Source organism: Netta rufina (genome assembly GCF_964035555.1).
Source record: "Netta rufina genome assembly, chromosome: 6".
Taxonomy (NCBI): domain Eukaryota; kingdom Metazoa; phylum Chordata; class Aves; order Anseriformes; family Anatidae; genus Netta; species Netta rufina.
In genome coordinates, this window is record NC_140129.1 from 32,789,547 (window position 1) to 32,808,696 (window position 19,150).

General features: G+C 64.9%; 1 protein-coding gene across 1 annotated transcript in view; it reads left to right on the forward strand.

Annotated features, from left to right (window-relative positions):
• The window catches only part of NHEJ1 (non-homologous end joining factor 1), a gene marked incomplete at its 5' end in the record, with an annotated part of 28,843 nt that extends 12,540 nt beyond the window's left edge, over positions 1-16,303 (forward strand). Inside the window, 3 exons of the mRNA XM_084289572.1 lie at positions 15,387-15,504; positions 15,729-15,832; positions 16,111-16,303. Coding sequence (XP_084145698.1) covers positions 15,387-15,504; positions 15,729-15,832; positions 16,111-16,191 — 303 coding nt within the window. The 3' untranslated portion in view covers positions 16,192-16,303. The remainder of the gene's footprint in view (positions 1-15,386; positions 15,505-15,728; positions 15,833-16,110) is intronic.
• Between the last annotated feature and the right edge of the window lie 2,847 nt (positions 16,304-19,150).

Consider the following 19,150-nt stretch of genomic DNA (forward strand, 5'->3'; position numbering starts at 1 on the left):
GGCCAGCCTTGTAATAAAGCAGCTCTATATTTATTTGTTCTGTTTATACCCTGCTCTGTAATAAGTTGGGAGCCCTCCCCAGCCCCCTTTTTTAATTTTATTTTATTTTTTTTTTCCTTCGGGAAGCTCCTCTGGGTCTCCAAAGGGATCAGCCACCCCGCTCGCAGCAGATGCTCCAACCCCGTGCCCACCGCCCCGTCCTCTCCCCAGCATCCCAGCCCCGTCCCCTCGTCCCCCCTCTCTCCCCGTGCCTCTCCCAGAGCCCCGCGTCCCCCCCGCATCCCCGCAGCCCCCCTGCCCACCTCCCCCCGCCGCTATTTCAACCCTGGGCCTTTTAAAAATGGGTCCATTAAAGGCAGCTCAGTCGCCCTTGTGCCGGCGAGGCTGGAACACTGACAGCCTGTTCGCCCGCGTGTCTGTAATTAAGCTCAATCTCGGGGTGAATACAACAATGTGACTGCACTGAATAATTCCTGGAGATCCTGACGCCGAGGAGGAGTGTGGCCTGTGAGCGGCCCATTCACGCCTGGATTTCTATAAATACTTTACTATGTGGCACTAAGAAAAACTTCAAGCCCTCCCCCTACCCCCCCCCCCCCTTCTTCTTTTTTTATTTTTTTTTTTATTTTTATTAGTGCTACATAATATAGTAATTGTGCGACTAGAAGGTTCCTCCTGTGCCTGCCCGGGGTTCACAGGCCTGGGTGTGACCTCGCGCTGCACCGGCTGGGTGCAGGAGCCTGCTGCCGTGCCCGGGGACCGCTGCGTTGTGGCCACCGGGGCCACCGGCCTCACCAGGGGGCCACAAGTGGCCCGGGGCACCCCCAGCCCGGAGCTGGGGGCTTGGAGCCCAAAGGAGGCAGGCTGGTGGCATTCGTGTCCTCATCACGCTGCTGGGAAGCGGGTGCCTGGGTGCCAGCGAGCTGCGGGGAGGTGGCTGATGGCAAATCCACCCATGCTGCGCGTCCCCCGTGCAATGCAGCCGGGCTCAGCTGGGTTCTGCCGCTGGCTCTGGGGACGCAGGGTGCACGGCGTGTGACAGGGACGCGGCAGATGGCGCCCTGCCATCGCCTAGCACGAGGCTGGTGGCCTGCAGAGCTGCTTGCGTGGGGCTGCGGGGTGGCTTCTGGGCTGCATCTGCATCCCCGTGCTGCATTTGCATCCCTGTGTTGCCCCTTCGCATCCATGCGCTGCGTCTCCGCGTCCGTGCGCTGCGCCTGCCTGCACGTGCTGCATTTCTGCACCCGTGCGCTGCATCTCTGCGTCCCAGGCACTGCAGCCCCGCTGCCCCTGCCCCTGCTTCGCCCTGGCTGCAGCCTCCGTGGCGGGGATGCTCCCGAGCAGCAGGGCAGATGCCAGCGCCGTGCCGTGCGGAGGCGCTTTGTGCCCATCAGCGGCACAGCCAGAGGCACGTTGCAGCTGTCACGCAGTGGGGTGAAAGGGGAGCTTTCCCCCATCGCTGAGCATCAGCCCTTGTCCCCTGAGATGCTGCCTGTCCCCTGCTGGTGTGGGTTTGGAGCAGGGATGTGCCTGGGGCAAGGGATGAAGGAGCAGAGCCAGCGGGGTGCTGCCCGGTGCTGTGCAGGGAGCAAACATCAGCGGTGACAGCAACCTGCCACGGCTCAGCTGCTCCCGTGATTTATTGCTTAATCCCTGGCAAGGGTCGCTCTTTGCCTATTTATTTATCATCTGGCTGCGAAGCCTGTTGATATTTGGTGTTTTTGTATCCACCTCAGCTCTTGGAGTCATGGGGTTGTAGGAAAAGGCGAACCGGCTGTAGAGGGTCATGGGGTCTCACCTGGCTCCTGGCAGCTTCCCACAGCAGGGTGCTGATGGCAGTGGGGCTGTGAATGCCAAGCAGAGACCCCGAGAGCTCCTTGTGCTGCGGGCACACCTCTCGAGCTCTGCCCGTTTAGGGTTGAACACGTGCTTTGTATTTGGTGTGGGTGCCCTTGGACTAAAACTAGAAATTGCTTGCTCGAAGTGGTGCCGTGCCATCTTCTTGTGCCCACATTTCCCTGACACATCCCCTTCCCCAGCCTTTCAACCCCCAAATCTTTGCGTGGCGCCGCTCTGCCTTGCTCTCCCCACCGTGGAGCCCGTTGTGCATCTCCCCTCTCCAGCCTGCCCCGCACCCTTCAGCGAGGCTCTGGGGTGCTGGGGAGTCCTGGCGAGGGGCTCTGTCCCCGCAGCGAGGTCCCCGTGTCCCGGTGGCACCCCGTGGTGCAGGTGGCCGTGCCCCACGGAGCTGTGCCCCAGCCGGAGCCGTGGGACCCTTCCCCTGGCTCCGGGCAGCGCCGGCCCGTCTGCAGGCTCCTGGGGGCTGCTGCCCTCTCTCTGCCTCTCACCGGGGCGTGTTTACGGCTCGCAGGGAGCCGGCCTGCCCCGATTCTCCCCCCCCTCTGTGCCCCTCATTTCATACATCCACATATATCCATACAGCATTTGATACCGGTTTTTATGGGCATTTCCATACGTTTTACAGACACAGCCATTACAGAGCCAGGTTTCACCCGAGAAACCTCAGGGGAGCAGCGCACTGAATCGCCTTAGTCTTGGCCCCAGAACAAGGCTCTCTTCTCTCCCTCACCGGGGCTGCCGCTATCAGCGCGGGGAAGTGTGGCAGCACCGGGCCCTGCTTTTGGTCCCCGAGTCCCCCAGCTTCACGCTGTGCCGAGGAATTTTCCGCCACCTGGGTGAATCCCTCTTTGCTCTCCCTGCCTGGTGCCGCGGGGACCTGTCCTCGCCGCGTGCCCATCCTCGGCACAGCCGTGGCATCGTCCAGCCCGGCTCTGCCCTGCCTCTCCTATTAATAGCAGCTCCCCTCGCCCCTTCCCAAATCTGCCGGCAGCCCGGGGTCCGTCCCACTCTGTTTTCCTCAGCAGGTCCCGAAAGCAGGAACCATTTGTGGCTTCCCCGGCCGGCGCGTCTCAGCTTGGCCTCCAGCGGGTGTTATTTTCTCTGCTGTTTACTGTTCTTCTGTGGGCTGTCAGGTTTCCGCACCGGGGGAAGGCTTGTCAATGGGGTGAGGGGGGGCGGCGAGTCCGCACGGAGGGGCTACGGGCATGGGGGGGGGGCCCGAGGAGCACAGACATGGCCTTTATCGCAGCCTAAGGGATGTGTGGCTCATAAATCCGACCCAGGCAGATAGGGGATAAATCATCCCCGCTCGGGCATCGGTGGTTACCCATGGTTAGAAATTAACTTTGTGTTGGATGGGTCCCAGGCCGTGGGATGGGAAGGGGAGGCTGCTCCAGGCACTGTGCCTCCTGCCCGGCCCCCGGGGCCAGGCTGCAGCCACGGGGGGCAATTAGAGCCCCAGCTGATGGAGCCAGAGGATGCTGCGGCCGAACCTGTGCTGCAGGCACCCACGCCAAGCGGCACCAAAGCCCCCAGACCCTATTTCCCATCCCCTCTCCAGCTCCCTGTTCTCCCATCCCAGAGCTCCTGGCGGCTCCACGAGCATCCCCAAATCCCCCCGCGGCACCGGGACGTCCCGGGGGGCTCCGACGAGCGCGCCCACCTCTCGTCCTTCTGCTCAGCCCCCTGTGCCCACCGAGGGGGACGAGGGGCAGGGCTGTGTGTGGGGACAGCCCTCCCACTCCAGCAGCAGCCAGCTCGGCTGGGCTCGCCCCTGGCCCGCTCCCTAATAGCTCCCCAGCTTTCCTTTCTAACGAGGCTCTAATTGGAAGCCGGTTGCGCTTCCCTTCCCCTCTCCTCAGAGCTCTCCAGTCCCAGCGCTGCAGGGCGATTAGGCTGAGGTTTGGTGTTTTTTTTTTTTTTTTTTTTTTTTTTAATATGGCAGAATTATTTTGGAAGGGCCAGGATCGTTACATGACGGGCTTCTTGAAAAACCCCAGGCTTCGCCTTTCAGACGGGGCCTTTTCAAGTGGTTTTGCACAGTACACGTCTCTGGGCAGCGACCGTCTCGAACAGTTACTGTTAATTATAGATGCCTCTTTCCCGCTCGCCCATTACTCAAAGGATTTTTGTGTGTTTTAACAGTGTTTTACATCAGCCTGAATAAGACTCTATTCACTGTTTCCGAGAGCTGGAGCTCGGGCATCCCCTGCTGCATGTGCCGGGCTCTCCCCTCCCTCTCGTCCTGCCCCCCGGGGCCGCTGGGGGCTCTTGGCACTCGGTGGTTTTGCAGAGCCCCCCGAGCGGTGTAACATCGCGGGGGGGTGGTGTTGCCTCCTGCTGACCGAGGTGGGTCCTAGGGGAGATCTGCGTGCGCCCCGGGGCTGCGAAGCCCCACCATTTCTTCCAGCTGGCCTCCTGCGCTCGGCCCTATTCCCATCAGAAGAGCTCGCCTCTTCTCCCAGCCAAGCTGCTTCATCCATCCCTGGGGGCAAACTTTGCCCCAGCTCCCTTCCTGGTCCCGCTGCCGTCCCCCAGTGCGCTGGGCTGGGCGTAAGGACCCCTTTCAGGGCTCTGTGGGCTGTGAATCCCCACCGCAGCGCACCCCACGGTGCCGTTTCTATCCCTGCCCCTCATTTCTCAGCTCCCCAGCTTCCTTCCCAGGGGCTCAAAGCCCAACTCTGCTTCCCAGGGGCAGCACCCCGCTGGCCCCATAGCTGCTGGGGCCACCGAGCTGGCTCCCTTGGGCACCTCAATACCTGGTGCCAACGTCACCGTCGCAGCGAGGGCTCTGCCACCCGGCACAGCGCACTGGGAGAGGGGGCAGCCCCCGGGCAGACCCCCAGATGGGGGGGGGACACACGGTCTGGGTACCTCGGCAGCCCTCGTCTCCTCCAGCTCGGCATATAGGGCGCTGTGGTCAGGCCCATTTATAAAGCTGGTAAATATATCGGCAGGGTTTGTGTCCCCTCCAAAGGTCAATATTTGTGCAGAGTTTAATTTTAACTTAACAAGCAGTTGTTTGCAGAGGCTGCCCTGTTTGTGTGTGCGTGTGTGTGTGTGTGTGTGTGTGTTTTCCTTCTGTGCTTCCCCGCGGATCGATGCTGGCGGGGAGGCGTGCAAGGGGCGTGCGTGCGTGCGTGCACCCGCTCACGGCGCACGGGGAGGCTCCGGGCTGGGGGAGTGCAGCTCACGGGCACTGTGGGGACAGGGGGCTGTGGCCAGGGCTATAAATGCAACCCACAGACCTCTGCTGGAGGTGGCGGCGGGCGAAAATGTGCCCCGTGTGGCTCTCGGCACGGCAGCAGATGGGGACGGTGGCTTCCCAGCCTGTCCTGCCCGGTGCCGCAGGCTCGGTGCAGCTGGGCAGCCGCACGGCCCCTGGCCTTCCCCTCGCCGTCCCCTCGTGAGCCCCTGTGGCTTTTGTGGCTCTCGCCCATTTTTCTGGCAGCCCTGAGCTGAGCGCGTCGGTCAGGCCGGCACTGGCTTCGCGCAGGGCTCGGGGTCCCAGCACTGCTCCCATGCTCCAAAAAAAAAAAGGCAGGGAGCTCGTGTGCCTGCCCTTCTAGCCAAAATCTGGTGCCATGAAGCCGTCTGCATGTCCCCAGCTGGGACCAGCAGGGCTTGGGGAAAGGCTGTGCGCCTCCCCCTCTCGCCTCTCAGCCTTCGGCACCCACGATTTTGGGGCAGGAAAGGGGGGACGTGGCCGGGAGAGGCAGCAGGGCCGGGAGGGAGCTGCTGGGGCTCCGTGTTTTGCAGCCCGCCTTGTGGGCGCTGAGGTTTGGTTTCCTCCTTTCTGCTCTTTTCCTCTTCCTCGCCAGGCCCCGGGGCTGCCAACCTCGAAGGGAGAGCGGGCTGCGAGGGACGGGGCAGGGGTAAACACGGGGCTGGGGCCGGCCAGGCGGTGGGTGACGGAGGTGAGCTCATGCCCTGACGTCAGCCCTGTGGCTTTGGGGACAGCCGTGGTTAGGCTGCCCAAGGAGGGGCGGCTGTTTTCCTGCAGCTCCGCCGCGCGCTCCCGGTGCCCGTCCCTAACTTATAAACCTTAATGGCCGGTTTAAGAGGTTCCTGCCATGGGCACCTTGTTGCCACTTTTAGGTTTTTAATTTGGAAACTTTCCCTTCTGTGGTCGGGGGAGGAAGGACTCGGGTCCGCTTTGGGGCCGCTCGTCAGGACTCGCGGGTGCCGAGGAGACGGTCCGGGAGGGCTCTGTTCCCGGCACCGGTGCCGGGTGCTGGGTCCCAGGTGCAGCAGGGAGAGCCCTCCTGAGAGCATCCGAGCTCCTAGGTGGCACTTTGCAGGCCTTGCTGTGGCTCCTGGGAGCCGCAAGGCAGAGAGGACAGCTGGCTTGGCAGAATTTGCACCCCGGGGATTGAACTCCCCCGGGGTGGGCACCCGGAGCGCTATAAATAACGCGCGGAGCCGGAGGAGCAGAGCGAGGAGTGGCCCTGGTTTACCAGGGCGTTCATACCAGGCCTTTCAAGTGGTTCCCATGCATCTTCCCCGCCAGCCATTTGCACATCTGCTCTCCTGGGGGGGCCGCAGGGCGTGCCGGCGGGGAGGTGGGCAGCGCTCAGCCCGCGGGCAGCCCCCGGTGCGGTGCCACGTGCGCGCCGGCATCATGCCGCTCGCCAGCCCCAAAGCAGCCCTGCCTCTGCCAGCCCTGTAATTGATTCCTGCTCTCCTGCTCGGGCTGGGGCCGTGGATGTGCAGGCATCCGCTTTCGGAGCCGTGTTTTGAGTTTCGAGGCGTTCGGAGAGGTTCTTCTCCCAGCCTTGGCTCATGGGATCCGGGGGGGACCTTTGCCTTGCCCAGCTGGCAAAGATCAGGGCCACGGGGAAGGTGGGGTTTTGAGCTGTGGAGGAGGACTTCCTAGCCTGGCGCTTGGTAGGAGATAGTAAATGCTGTGGCACGTTAAGGATAAGGTTAAAGATAAACCAGTTATCAGGTTGGAAGGTGGGGATGGTGGGGAGAGTCACCCAAGCACAGGGAGCTGCAAGCAGGCACCCTGGATGCTCCCCACGGCCCTGTTCTGCAGTGCTGCTGCTGACAAATAACGCTGCACTGAGCGAAAATCAGGGTAGAAAACCAGCTGAAAATGGCAAGGCTTTTTAAAAAAAATAGAGATATTTGGGCAACCAGCACGGTTTTGCTGTCCGGAGATGGCAGGGGCAAGGCAATGCGGAGCGCAGAGAGCGGCGCGCGGAGCGGGCAGGGGCCGGAGAGCAGGGATGGGAATGGGGTCGAGAACAGAAAGCAGGGAGCCTCGGCAGCCCCGGGCACCGGGACAAGCCGGGAGAGAGGAGCAGGGAGGAAACGTCCGCGCGGCAGGAGGAAGAAAGGCTGGCAGCGCTCCAGGCCTGATGCCGGGGTGGGTGTGATTTCCTCCGCGCTCCTTTCATGCGTCGCGAGGACTGCACAGCAGAAGGATGCCGCTGGCCCAGGGGCGAAAGTCTGGGTCCCCTGGTCGCTAAGAGGAGTGGGGACATGCTCGGGGACCCGGCTCGCAGCTCCCCAAACCCCCTTGTGCCCCTCGACAGCCCCGCCGGGTCCCCATCCCTCTCCCGGAGGGCGAAGGTGCCCTGACAGGCTGTTTTATTAGCAGCAGGTGCCTGAAACCCAACCCGCGGCCCCGCGCTCCCTCCTCTCACCTGGGGATGAACCCGGGCGGGGGGCACGGCTGCACGGGGCCAGCTCCCCCCGGCCGGGAAGGGTTCCCCCCAGGAAGCAGAGCGGTGCCGGCAGCCTGACGGGCTGCTCCTGCCGCGGGCGACAGGCGCGTAATGCGTGATTTCACAGCAGCGCCGTGCCGGGCTCGCCTGGGGCCATGATCTCCCCCGCTCCCGGCTCTGTCAGCTGGGATTAGGGGCAAGATTTAGGCTGAGAGCCCTTTGCTGCTGGCTGGAGCGATGCCGGGGATGGGAAAACCCAGCCCAGCACCTGCGGTGCGCGGCAGGACCAGCACAGCTCCACGGGCTGCCTGCAGCAAATCGAGGCGATGCTGAAAGGAGGCAGCTGAGGGCATCCTGCCCACGGGGGCCACTCGTCACCCCCCCGTGCCACATATCCAGCCCCCGGGCAGCCCTCCTTTCCCCTCCGCCCTCGCGCCGTGTCCCCGCAGCCCTGTCCTCTCCCAGCGTCGCTTCCTGCTCGTCTCCCTGGACCCTGGCGCTTGTTGGCTGGGCTCCTGCAGCTTTGACTTAAGTTTACGGCGGGCTGGAATGCAGGGCTGCTGCTGGCCTCCCTCCAGCCTAAACATCCCCACCCCGTTGTGCGACACGAGCTGATAAGGGCGAGCGCTGCGAGCGGGCAGGTATCTCGTGCCCAGCCCGCGACCTTACAGCCACACGGCCTTGGAGGCTGGCATTTATCTCCCGCGTGCGCGCCGTCTCCCGGCCCCGAGAAATGTTCTCAGCATCCCCGGAGCTTTCGCCCCGGGCCAAACCCACACGCACGTTGCCCGAGACCGACTCCGAACAGGCTCCTTTGATGAGCGGGGCTTAAATATATATTTGGCATTCCAGCGGCAGCGTGCCGAGCGCGGCCCAGGGTGTGAAAGTGTTTGCTTGACAAACTCCGGGGGCTCTCGCCTCTCTGCTGGCCCTGGGGACTCGCAGGAGAGAAATGTCAAGGAATTTTTCACCTCGCTGCTTCGCTTGGTGTTTTTATTTTGTTTTCCTGCCGGGAGTGCATTTTTAGCTCTGGCGAGCGGTGCCTGATGGGCAGCCCCAGAGCCTGAGCCCCTCCTTCACCGGGACAGGTACAGAAAGGGGCAAACATCACCCCCTGGTCCTGCTGGGGAGAGGGGACGGCCCCACGAGCCTGCTGCTGTCACCTCCCTGCTGGCCCTGGCCCATCCACGGGCACCGTGCTGCAGAGGCTGGATGTGGGCACCGGCAGGAGGTGCCCCACAGCCTTCTCCAAGGTCCACGGTGCTGGAGCAGGGGGCTGAGATGTCCCACACGGGGAGGAGGAGGAGGAGGAAGGCAGAGCCTCCCCTGCCCATCCGGGGACCTGCAGCTCTGGGAAATGGGGAGGGGGCTGGCAGCAGATTCGGTTTCAGAGCCCGTGTCTGCGGTGCCCGCCGCAGCGGGTCGGGATCCTGGGCGGCTCTTGGGGAGTCTGTGTCTGTGTGTTCCCAGCTGTCCCCGGCGTAATCCCTCCCGAAAGAGAATCCCCTGCCCTGCTGCATCCCCCTGGTCTGCCAGCAGCGCTGCCTGGCCCTAAATCACCCGCTGCTCCCAGCCTGAGGGATGCTCCCGCCATGGAAATGGGGGTGCCGTCCCCCAGGACAGAGCAGAGGGAGGGTCTGGCCTCTGTGGGGCAGGGCTTGGGGCCCCCAGGGACTGTGTGTGAGAGATTGGGATGCCGGGAGGCTATGGGGTGAGTTTTGGTGCTCTGGGGACTGCAGGACAGGGATCGGTACCCAGGGGGATTTGGGAGCAGGGCTTGCTTGGGATGCTGGGGTCTGTGGGGCTGAGATTTGGGTACGGGGGGACTGCAGAGCAGGGCTGGGGTCCCCGAGGGTTGTGGGGCAGGGGGCAGGCTCTGTCCTTGGGGGAAAATCAGGCTTGGCTCGGGCTCCCCGAGGTTTCCTTCTCGGCCCAGTGAAGAATTGCTGGCTTGTCTGGCGGAGCGCGGGCCCGTGGATTTCCTGGGCAGCGAGTCCCTTTCATGTGGCCGCTCGCAAACTCTCATGACATCACCGGGGGCTGCTCCTCCCGGAGACAAACCCGGTGCTTTTTAGGGGTTTGCCGCCCCCTCTACCCACCCCCTTCGCCCCGGCCTGTGTGTTTTGGCCAGGGGGGGACCTGGGGAACCGCGTCCAAGAACGGCCGCTCTGGCACGGAGACGGCACGCGGGCAGGGGGAGGGCAGCGCGTCCCCCTCGCTGAATAAACATGGGCTGGCCGGGGCTGGAGGGGGCTTTTCCAGGCTGGACCACACCCCGGGGGGCTATTTTTTGCCATGAATGAAGGGGCTGTGTGCTCGCCGGGCAGCCTGGCCTCCTGCCGCTGCGCCGAGAGCGAGCCCGACACTCAATCCTGCTGCCTGGCCGGGGACCAACATCTGCGCTGAGCAGCTGGGCACCGCGGGGACACCTGGGCACCGCGGGGACACCTGGGCACCACGGGGACACCTGGGCACCTGCACGGCTCGGCGCTGCCCGTGGGGACACATGGGCACTGTCCCCACCTGTAGGGGCATCGCCTTCCAGCCCCAGGTGGTCACCATGCAGAAGGGGCACCTTCCTCACCGGGGCACTGTCTGGAGGGGACACCTGCCCCCTTGTCCCCTCCCCGGGCCCCGTGGTGCCGTGCCAGGCACGCTGCTGGCTGCACAGGAGGCAAACTGAGGCTGCCACCAGGCAGGGGGAGGTGGCAGTGACTCAGTGGCGGTGCCAGCAGCGGTGCCAGGGCTGCCGGGGCGCGCCAGACCCAGTCCTGCCGGCCCTGTGTGCCCGGTGAGCCGCCTGAGTCAGCCCGGGGGATTCGCCCTGCTGCTCCCCCTGCGTTTCCTGCTGCGGTTTCGGGTGAGGACGGGGCAGCGTCCCCAGGGGTTGCCCCTCCGGCCGGGTGCGCCCACACCTGGGAGGAACTGCGAAGCCACCGGGGCAGGGCGGCCCCTGCCCTGCAGCTCAGCCCGGTCCCGAACGCACCCAGATTCCCCCCAAAGCCCCTAATCTCGCTTGGCTCAGCCCCAGGCTGCTTCCTCTCCGAGCCCTGCTATCACAGCTAATCCCCTGCGTGCCGAGTTCGGGGCCACGCTGGGTGCAAGGTCCCCCTGGGTCCCCCTCGCCACCCCCAGGTTTGGCTTTCCAAGGGGTTTGGGGACTGCTGTGCCCGTCCCCCCGCTGCTGGCACCGAGCTGTGGCTGTGCTCCCCCTGCCCCTTGGGCAGCCTCGCAGCCCCCGGGGGAGCTGTGAGTGTTTGTTGCCTGTCTTTGCCGGGTGGAGCTGGGGTGCAGGATCCCACCCGTGGCCGTCCCTTATCGCCGTGTGGCACCCATGTGATTCATCAGGTGTGGCTCCGTTTCCATCACCCCACTTTGCAGGAAGTTTCCTGGCCAGTTCCCCCGTGCGCCCTGAGCAACAACAAGGCAGGATGAGCTGGCCAGCCTTCCTGAGAAACCCTACAATAACAAACCAGCGCAGCGTGTCCAGCTTTCCTGGACAGACAATAATAAACCGGCGTGAGCTGGCGTGCTTCGCCGAGGAACCCTACCACAATAAGCCCGGGTGATGTGTCCACCTTTGTTGAGCAACCCTCTGGCAACAAGCTGGCGCGAGCCACCCGGCTCCCTCGCAGAGAGGGGTCCCTGAGCTGTCCCCTGGGAAAAACTGGGGGTGCCCGGCCAGCAGCTCTCCATGCGTCCTGCTTCGAGTCTTCCCAAGTCCTCCTGCCTCGCCAGGACCTGATTTAGGCACCTCCTTGCCAAGCAAGCACCCAACTCACGCGCTGGGTGCCCCTGGTGCACACCGTGGCTCCTCTCCGAGCGGAGCGCAGCGTCGTGCCGCTCGGGGAGGAGCTGCAGCAGTGCCTATACCCTACCCCTGCGCTGCCACCAACCCTCCTTTTCTCCCAGATTTGTCCCTGGGAGCTGGAAGAGCAGCGGGAGGGGAGGGCAGGGCAGGGGCAGGACCCCCAGCATCCCCGCGGCCTCCCCGGCGCGGCGGCGGCGGCACAATGCGGAGCCCCCTGGGCGCGGGGTCTGCGAGAAAGGCTGTAACCCAAGCCGTGAAAGCAGCACGAGAGGGGGAAAGAAAAGGGTATTGAGCGGCAGGCTGCTGCGGTCGCCGGCCAGCATAGACCGCCGGTTGTTAAGCGGGTGCCTCGCTTGCAAAGGCTGCCTTGATGAAGTGTGAGCCGGCACTTACGGAGGGACGCGGGCAGGCATCCTCGCTCCATCTTCCGCTCACAGTGCCGCTCTTTATGCGCCTGACATTTGCTCGCTGGAAAGGCCCCGAAAATCGGGGGAAAGGAAAACATCACCCGCGGCAGGGCCCGAGCAGCTCCGGGAGGAGCGCCGGGGCCGTGCCGGGGCTGTGCCGGGCCGTGCCGTGCCGTGCTGCCGGGCTGCCCCGGCTTCGCCGCCCGCTCTTCCCCGGGGTGACCCCGTCACCTCTCGGCAGCTCCGGGCTGCCTTCCCCAGCCGGCACAGCCGCTTCCTGCCAGGTGTGCGAGGTGCTGGCTCCGTGCCTGGGAAGCCCTGGCCATCCTGCCCCTGCCTGCGCTGCAGGAGGGACGCGCTGCTGGCTGCTGCGCCGCATCCCCAAGGGCTGGCATGGCACGAGGTGCTGGGGGCTGCGGGGACAACCCTTGGGCAGGTCCCTCAGATGTCCCCCGCCGGGTTGTGCGGTGCCCGGGGCGTGCTGCAGGTGGCTCTGAGGTGGGGAGGAGGGCTGGAGGTGGAAAGGGGTATGAGCATCCAGCCCCCCGCCCTCCAGCTGTGTCCTCCCGCAGGTGGGATCCCTCGGTGTTGGCACGGGCTGGGCAAGCGGCTAGCAGAGCTCACTCCTCATCTCTCTGCATCCCAGCGTGGATCCCAGAGTGGATCCCTGCCCAGTCTGCAGAGGATCACGGGCGGCGATGCCCAGCGCGCCACGGGAGCGCACAAAGCCTGCGGCAAGGGAAGGTGACAGCAGCGTGGCCACCAGGCACAGCAAAACCCCAGCCCTGGAGCCATCCCCCTGCCCTCCAGGGGCTGCTGCAGCATCACCAGCCCCTGCATATGTGCCAGCAGGGCAGCAGTGGCCGTGCCCATCAGCGGAGAGCCAGCGTGCTGCTCCCAACCCACTGCTCCACGGCACTGCCAGCCCGGGGAAGCCGTGCCCCCCCCCCCCCCCAGGCCCACACCCCTTGGCTCCCGGCCCCGGCAGGAATTATTAAGTGTGCCCCTGTGGAGCATGTGCTGAGGCTGGCCACGGGAATGTGGGCAGATCTGACATACAAGCCACAGCAGCCAGGCTGTAATTTCCAAGCGGGCCCCGTTCGCTCTGTTTTCCAGTTAAAAATATATTAAAAAATAGGAATGTGGGGTTGGGAGCAAAGAATGTTGGTAACCGCTTCGAACGTCTGGTGTGATAATGAAAGGGTCAGGCCCCGGCTTTGAGCACGACCGATTTAGACTCTGCTGCTTGGCACCGGCACGGGGGGGGGCCCAGCCAGCCTGCAGCCCCGTGCCAGGGGTCGGTGCTGCTCCTGCACCGGGGGCACGGCGCGGGGCTGGGGGCCGTGAGCCCCTCGGCCACGCTGTCGGGGGCGCATCCGAAGCCCCCAGCTCCCCGGAGAAGGGAGTTGGGGCAGGGTGGGCGAAGCAGGACGGCTGGGGATGGGTTTGGCACCCTGCCTGCTGCTTCCACCTCGCCCCACCACCTCCCCGGAGCAGAGCCTTGGGCTGGGGGCACCACGCGAGGTTGGGTTCATCTCCCCACGAGCGCAGCCCGATGCACATCCCATTCCCAGCTCGGGGCAGCTCCCCCTGGCTCAGCTAATCGCGGTTCAGCCCGTGCTGCCGAGCCTCCCGTGCCGGTGTCTCAGCCTTGAGTGGCTCCTGATAGCGGGCACGGCGCTCGGCCTTGCGGCCAGGCAGTCATAACACCACCAGAGGTCGAGCTGCTGCCGTGCCCCCCACCGTCTCCGCGGGGGGAAAACCCTGCAGGCACCCCGCTCCTGCCTCTTCCCTGCCTCGGGCGTTGTGTTTATCCTGCAGAGAAGGGATGGGAGGAAAACAAGGCGCTGGCAGCCAGGGCTGAAGGCGCAGCGGGGACGAGTTGCTGCAGCAGGGTTTGCTCCAGGGATGCTCTGGGGCTGTGGGGTAAAAAGGGAGGGCAGGTGCCCGTCCCCAGGGCTTGTCCCCTTGCTTTGGGGACACCTCCTTGTCCCTCTCAGCCTCCGGGGCCATCAGGCGGCCGGTGGCTGGCACAGCACGCTCTGCTCCCTGCCGAGTCAGGGCTTTGCAGGGGAGCTCTTCCAGCCCCGCTCACAAACCCTTTTCCCTTGGGGTCTGCGCCAACGCGGGCGAGCTCCGGCAGCCCGATGGCTCGGAGCTGGCCAGTGACTCCCAAATTCCACCCCGGGCTTGTGGTAGCCACATTTAGAGCCGAGCCCTTCCCAGAGGCATGGGCAGGGGGTGCCCTGCACCTGCGGCCCCGTTTCCCACCCGGGGACCCCTCGGCGGTGGGGACACGCCGTGGGCAGTGGTGCCCGGGGGCACTGACCCGCGCGGTGCTATCTGGGACGCTTTGCTCGCCCCGCCGCCGGTCCCGGCTTTTCCTGGGAGCTGCTGTTTGCTTTTCTCTGAATTATGACTCCTGCCTTTGATCTGGGCTGTGTCGGCCACCCGATGCCAGCCCCTCTGCTGCCTTTGAAGTGCAGTCGCCTTCCCAGCACCGGGCGCCTGCTTTTGCACCCTCGGGTGCAAGTTTGGCACCGTGGGGCTGAGCCATCAGGGCTGGCACATCCCAGGGGTGTCCGAGGTGTCCGAGGTGCTCGGCATCCCTCCTCCTCCCCGGCACCTTGTGCTGCTCGCAGCTCGGAGGCCGGGCAAAGCCGAATCGGGAGGTTTGCCCTCTGGCTGGCAATCCCAGGGATGCTGGCAGGGCGCTCGCACCAGAGCATCGCTCCCTCCTGTGGCAGCGGGCAGGGCCACAGGAGGTCCACGCGGAGAGGTTGGCCAAAAAAGCAGACCCCAGCGGCATTTGTGGCCTGATGCTGAGCGATTTTTGTGCCTCTGCTCCCAGCAGCAGGGCTGAGACCTGCGGGGATGGTGCCTTTCTGGCCACCAGCACTGGCATCAGCTCCCTGCCCGGCGGGGAGCACCGGGGGGGTCTCAGCCTGCCCTTTCTGCCCTTGGGAAGCCGGGCGCACGCTTTGGACTCTGGCCTTGAGTGGGTCTGAGCGTCCCCATCCCCTCCCCGCTCCCCTGGCCGGGAGAGGAACCGGCCTTATCTGTTACACTTTGTTCTCCTGCTGTCTGGGTGTGGAGCCCGGCAGAGATTAGTGCCAGACCTTTGACACGCACAAACACGCACAAACACACACACACCAGTAACCACGCTCGCCAGGGAGCCCGGCTGCACACGCATCCCTGTGCACACTCGCTCACTCCCTTGCACGGCTGCCCGTGCACATCCCTCCCCCGAGCCCTCCCTGCAGTGCGCAGTGGGCACCCAGCACCTCTCCATCACCATCACCTGCAAGAGCTGGGGCAGCCGCTGGAGCCACCGGGGGGGCTTGTGCTGCACGTGTAGGGGATGGCTGTGGTGAGGCAGGACCTCCTGGTCACCACCACGTGCCCGGGGTCCTGCTCGTGCCCGAGGCTTGTGGTCCTTATCGGCTTATCCCCGCTGGGGAAGCCACAGCCCTTCCCGTGCGATCTTATCTCCGGCGGCGTTTCATGAATGGCTTGCAGGCTGTGGCCGTGCTGGCCTCCTCCTAACGGGAAAGCCGCAGGTGTGTGCGTGGGTCGTTTCCCAGCCCGGCGCTGGCGGCTGGTGACGGTGTCCCCCTCGCTTTGTCCCCGCAGAGCCTGCCCCAGATCTGCGGTGCCGGGGACGGGCAGGCGTTCGCCTCGGCCCTGCGGCAGCTCTACGCGGCGGTGATGCTGCAGGAGGCCAAGCAGGCTCGGAAACGGCACCACTCAGGTGAGGAGCTCCTGGATGCGAGGTGGGGGCACGTGGGGCACCCTTTGGGCGAGCCCCCATCCCCGGAGAACGGGAGCAGGGAGCTGGGTTGGGGGCAGCCTGCCCCTTGCACGTGTCCCCCTTTGCTTTGGGCCGAGCTCCCCTCGCTCCCGGTGTGGGTTTGGGCACCGCCACGTGCTCCCTCGTCTCAACCCCAAATTGCATCTCTTTGCTCCTGGCACCAGAGGACGCCGAGGGCTCGGCACCCGCTGCAGAAACCTCAGGGCACCCCGACCCGCCACCACAATCCCCGGAGGATGAAACAGCGCCTGCGAGCGAGGGAACCACGGTGAGCACGGTGCTAGGAACAGCCTGGCCGTGCCAGGGGCCTCCAGGTTGGCATGGAAAAAGCCACACTGTGCGCTCCTGCTGGTCCCAACACCCAGCTTTCGCCCCCCACACCGTGCATCCCAGCCCCGTGCCCGTGCAGGGCAGGGTGGGGGGCTCAGCTCGTTTCCTACCGCGTCCTCCCCCCTGCACCCTGGTTGCGCACACGTGTGTGACGGTGCACATCCACCGCATGGGGGTGGGGGGGTGTCACTGACGCTGCCTCCCCTCTGCCCCCAGCTGACCTCCTCCCCGGCGCAGAAGCCCCGGCTGCCCGCGGCCAAGGCCAAGCCGAAGAAAGCGAAGGGGCTCTTCGGCTGAGAGGTCGCTGCCACCACGCGAGAACACCTGCGAGAGGCAGAGCAGAGCACGGCGCATCCTCCGCCTCATCCGCACCTCCCCGGGGACGCTGCCGGGGCCGTTCCCCGCTCCCGAGCTGCCTCCAGATGGGGACGTGGGCACCTTGTCCCCCCGATGATGTCTCAGGACAATTTTTTGGTGCCTCTCCTTGGGTGCAGCTCCCAGGCTGCCCACGCTGGACGTGAGGGGAGCGGGAGGGTGCTGCTGCGGGGGTGCCAGCAGGGCAAGGAGACAACGCAGCCTGCTCCCGTGCTGTTTGCATTAAAGGGCTGTGTCTGGGTGACGTGTCCTCCCCTCCTGCTCTGTCCTTCAGCCAGCAGTATCCAGACAGGGGTGCTCGTGAAGGAGATCGCTGAGTCCTGCCCCTCCATACCCCATCCATCCATCCATCCATCCATCCATCCATCCATCCATCCATCCATCCATCCATCCATCCATCCACCCACCCACCCACCCACCCTCTAACCCTTGCTCTCCTCCTCCAGCCCTTGTGTCCACACGCATCCTTCGGAGCCGGGATGCCACTCCTGTGCCCAACCAGGTCCCAAAATAGCCAGCCAAAAACGGGCAGCGCCGCGCACCGCAGGGACCCCTGCCCCTGCCTGCCCCCAACTCCCCGGGGCTGGGCTGGCCGCAGCCTCGCTGCCTGCTCTCACGGGCGGCGAGGGGGAAACAAAAACATCCGGAGCAGCCCCCGTGTCTGTGGCAGGGGAATGAAAGGGCCTTTGCAGGGCCGCAGCCGGCCAGTCCCAGGGCGAGAGGTTTTTATATTTCCTCTCCGAGGGAGCAGCGTGCGGGGCAGGGTGGGTGGTGGGAAGGGGAAGCCGCGGGACGGGGAGCTTGTGCTGACAGCCGTAACCAGCTTGTGTCATCTGCCAGCATCTTACGTGGGCAAAAAAGCACCCAGGAGCTGCCCCCCCCCTTGGACAACCTTTGGTTTGGGGCTTGGGGCACGGACCTGCTGCAGGGACAGATCCTGCCCCGCTCCCCCAGGGGAGGGACGGGCTGCAGGAGCGGGGATGAGGGTGGGGAAAGCAGGAGATTGGAGCTGTCAGCGGGGAAAAAGAGCTCTGCTGATGCCCCCCAGCCCCCTGCCAGGGCAGGGCAAGGACCCCAGCCCCCGTGGCTCCAGCACGGAGCCCACCGGTGCCTGCCTGGCCCAGGTTGCCGCCGGCCCCGGGGAGCGTCACCGCTCATTGTCCCATCCCGTCCCGCTGGGGTCTCCTGCCCTGTCCCCACCCCTCCTCCTCCCTGGAGCCGGCTGGATTTGAGCTCCCGACACACATTAAAGGCCACAAGTTCGGCCTCGGCCTCCATAAATTTGATTCCATAAATATTAGTTTTCGCAGGGTTTAATGAAGCCGTTATGCCGGGCACGGCCCAGCACCCCGACCCGTGCCCTTAATAAGGGCTCTGTGGCCTCGATTAAAGGGACCTTTCAATCGCTGTCAAGTATTTTTAGAAAAGGAAAAGAAAAAAAAAAAAAGAGAGAGAGAGAGAGAGAGAGAGGGGAGAAGAAGACGACCAAGGCAGCGAATAGGGAGAGGAAAATCCCAAACTCGTTTGGTGCAAAAATAGAGAAATAGCACCACCTAGACTGCCTGCAGCACCCCGCTCCGCGCCCGCCCCGCGCTGCGCCCGGCTCCGGGCAGCCCTGCGGGGCCTTGGCCAGCCTGAGGGGTGCGGGGATGGGGCTTTGTGGGGCGGGGGGAGAAGGGTTTGGGGATGGGGACCCTTGTGGGTCAGGGAGAGAGGGGCTTGGGCAAGGTGAGGACGCAGCCGGGAGCGGTGCGTGGGGACCGGGTGTCCTGGTGGCGTCTGAGAGTGGCCGAGGGATGCTGGAGGTGCTGGGGGTTACAGGGATGGAGCCCGCATCCCTCCCAGCTCTGATTCCTCAGTGATTCCTCCCCGTGCCCCAGTGCCAAACCCTTGCCAGGAGCAGAGGGGCTGCTCTTCATCACCAACAGGGGTCGATGGGCAAGAGTGATTTCGGGTGTCCCCATGCAGGAGCCCTGCAGTCCCTGCTGCACGGGGACACAGCGGGCTCTGCATCCAGGGGACTGCCACTGCTCACCACGGGCAGATGCAGGATGCTGCCCTGCATGGGCAGCAGCCGTGGTTGCAAGCCAAGTCAGCTCCCCGTCCGAATTTGGCTGTGTCAGGTCTGGAAGAAACAGCCCTGAGTCCCTGTGGGGAGAGGGTACCCGCGAGGGTGAGCACGTGAGCACGGCGGGGAGCTGGGCTCATTTCTCATCTCATGGGCGAGCAAAGCAGCCCGGGGACCTTGCAGACTTAACCCAGGCTCTGCTTGTCCCGTGCCTGTGATGCACGGAGAGCTGTGCCCTTGCTGCAGCCCCAGGGAAGGCAGAGGCGGGGATGGGGAGTGGTGCCGGGACAGGTCTCTGCTCTGCCTGTTGGCTGCCTGAGGATGCTCTGCTGGAGGAGCCAGCCGAGGAGGAGATGTGCAAGTGTTGGACGTGCAAGTGTTGTGGCTGGGGGCTGCTGGCCAGCCCTCACTGCTCCATCACCTGTGATTGCAGCAGCAGGACATGCGAAGTGGCCGGGCTTCGCAGAGCTCTGGGCACAGCTTTTGGCTGCGTGGCTACCGAGCACAAAACCCAGATGGAGAAACCCCCGGCCAGCTTTGCTCCCGCAAGGGAAATGGGCTTTTGGGGCCGCTGGGCTGCAGCATCCCAAGCACACGGGTGCTGCGGGCTGCATCCCTCTTACCCAGATCTCTCGGTGCCGATGAGGCCAGCGCAGACCTGAGGGCAGAGCCGGGCTGCAGGCTGGGCTGCTCCAACCTGGCCTTCCCGGGTACCCCTCGGAGCACCCCGCGCCCCGTGCCCACCAAAGGGCACGGTGTGAGGGGGCATCCCCGTGAGGGTTGCGTGTGCAGGGGTGTCCCGAGGTCACCGCC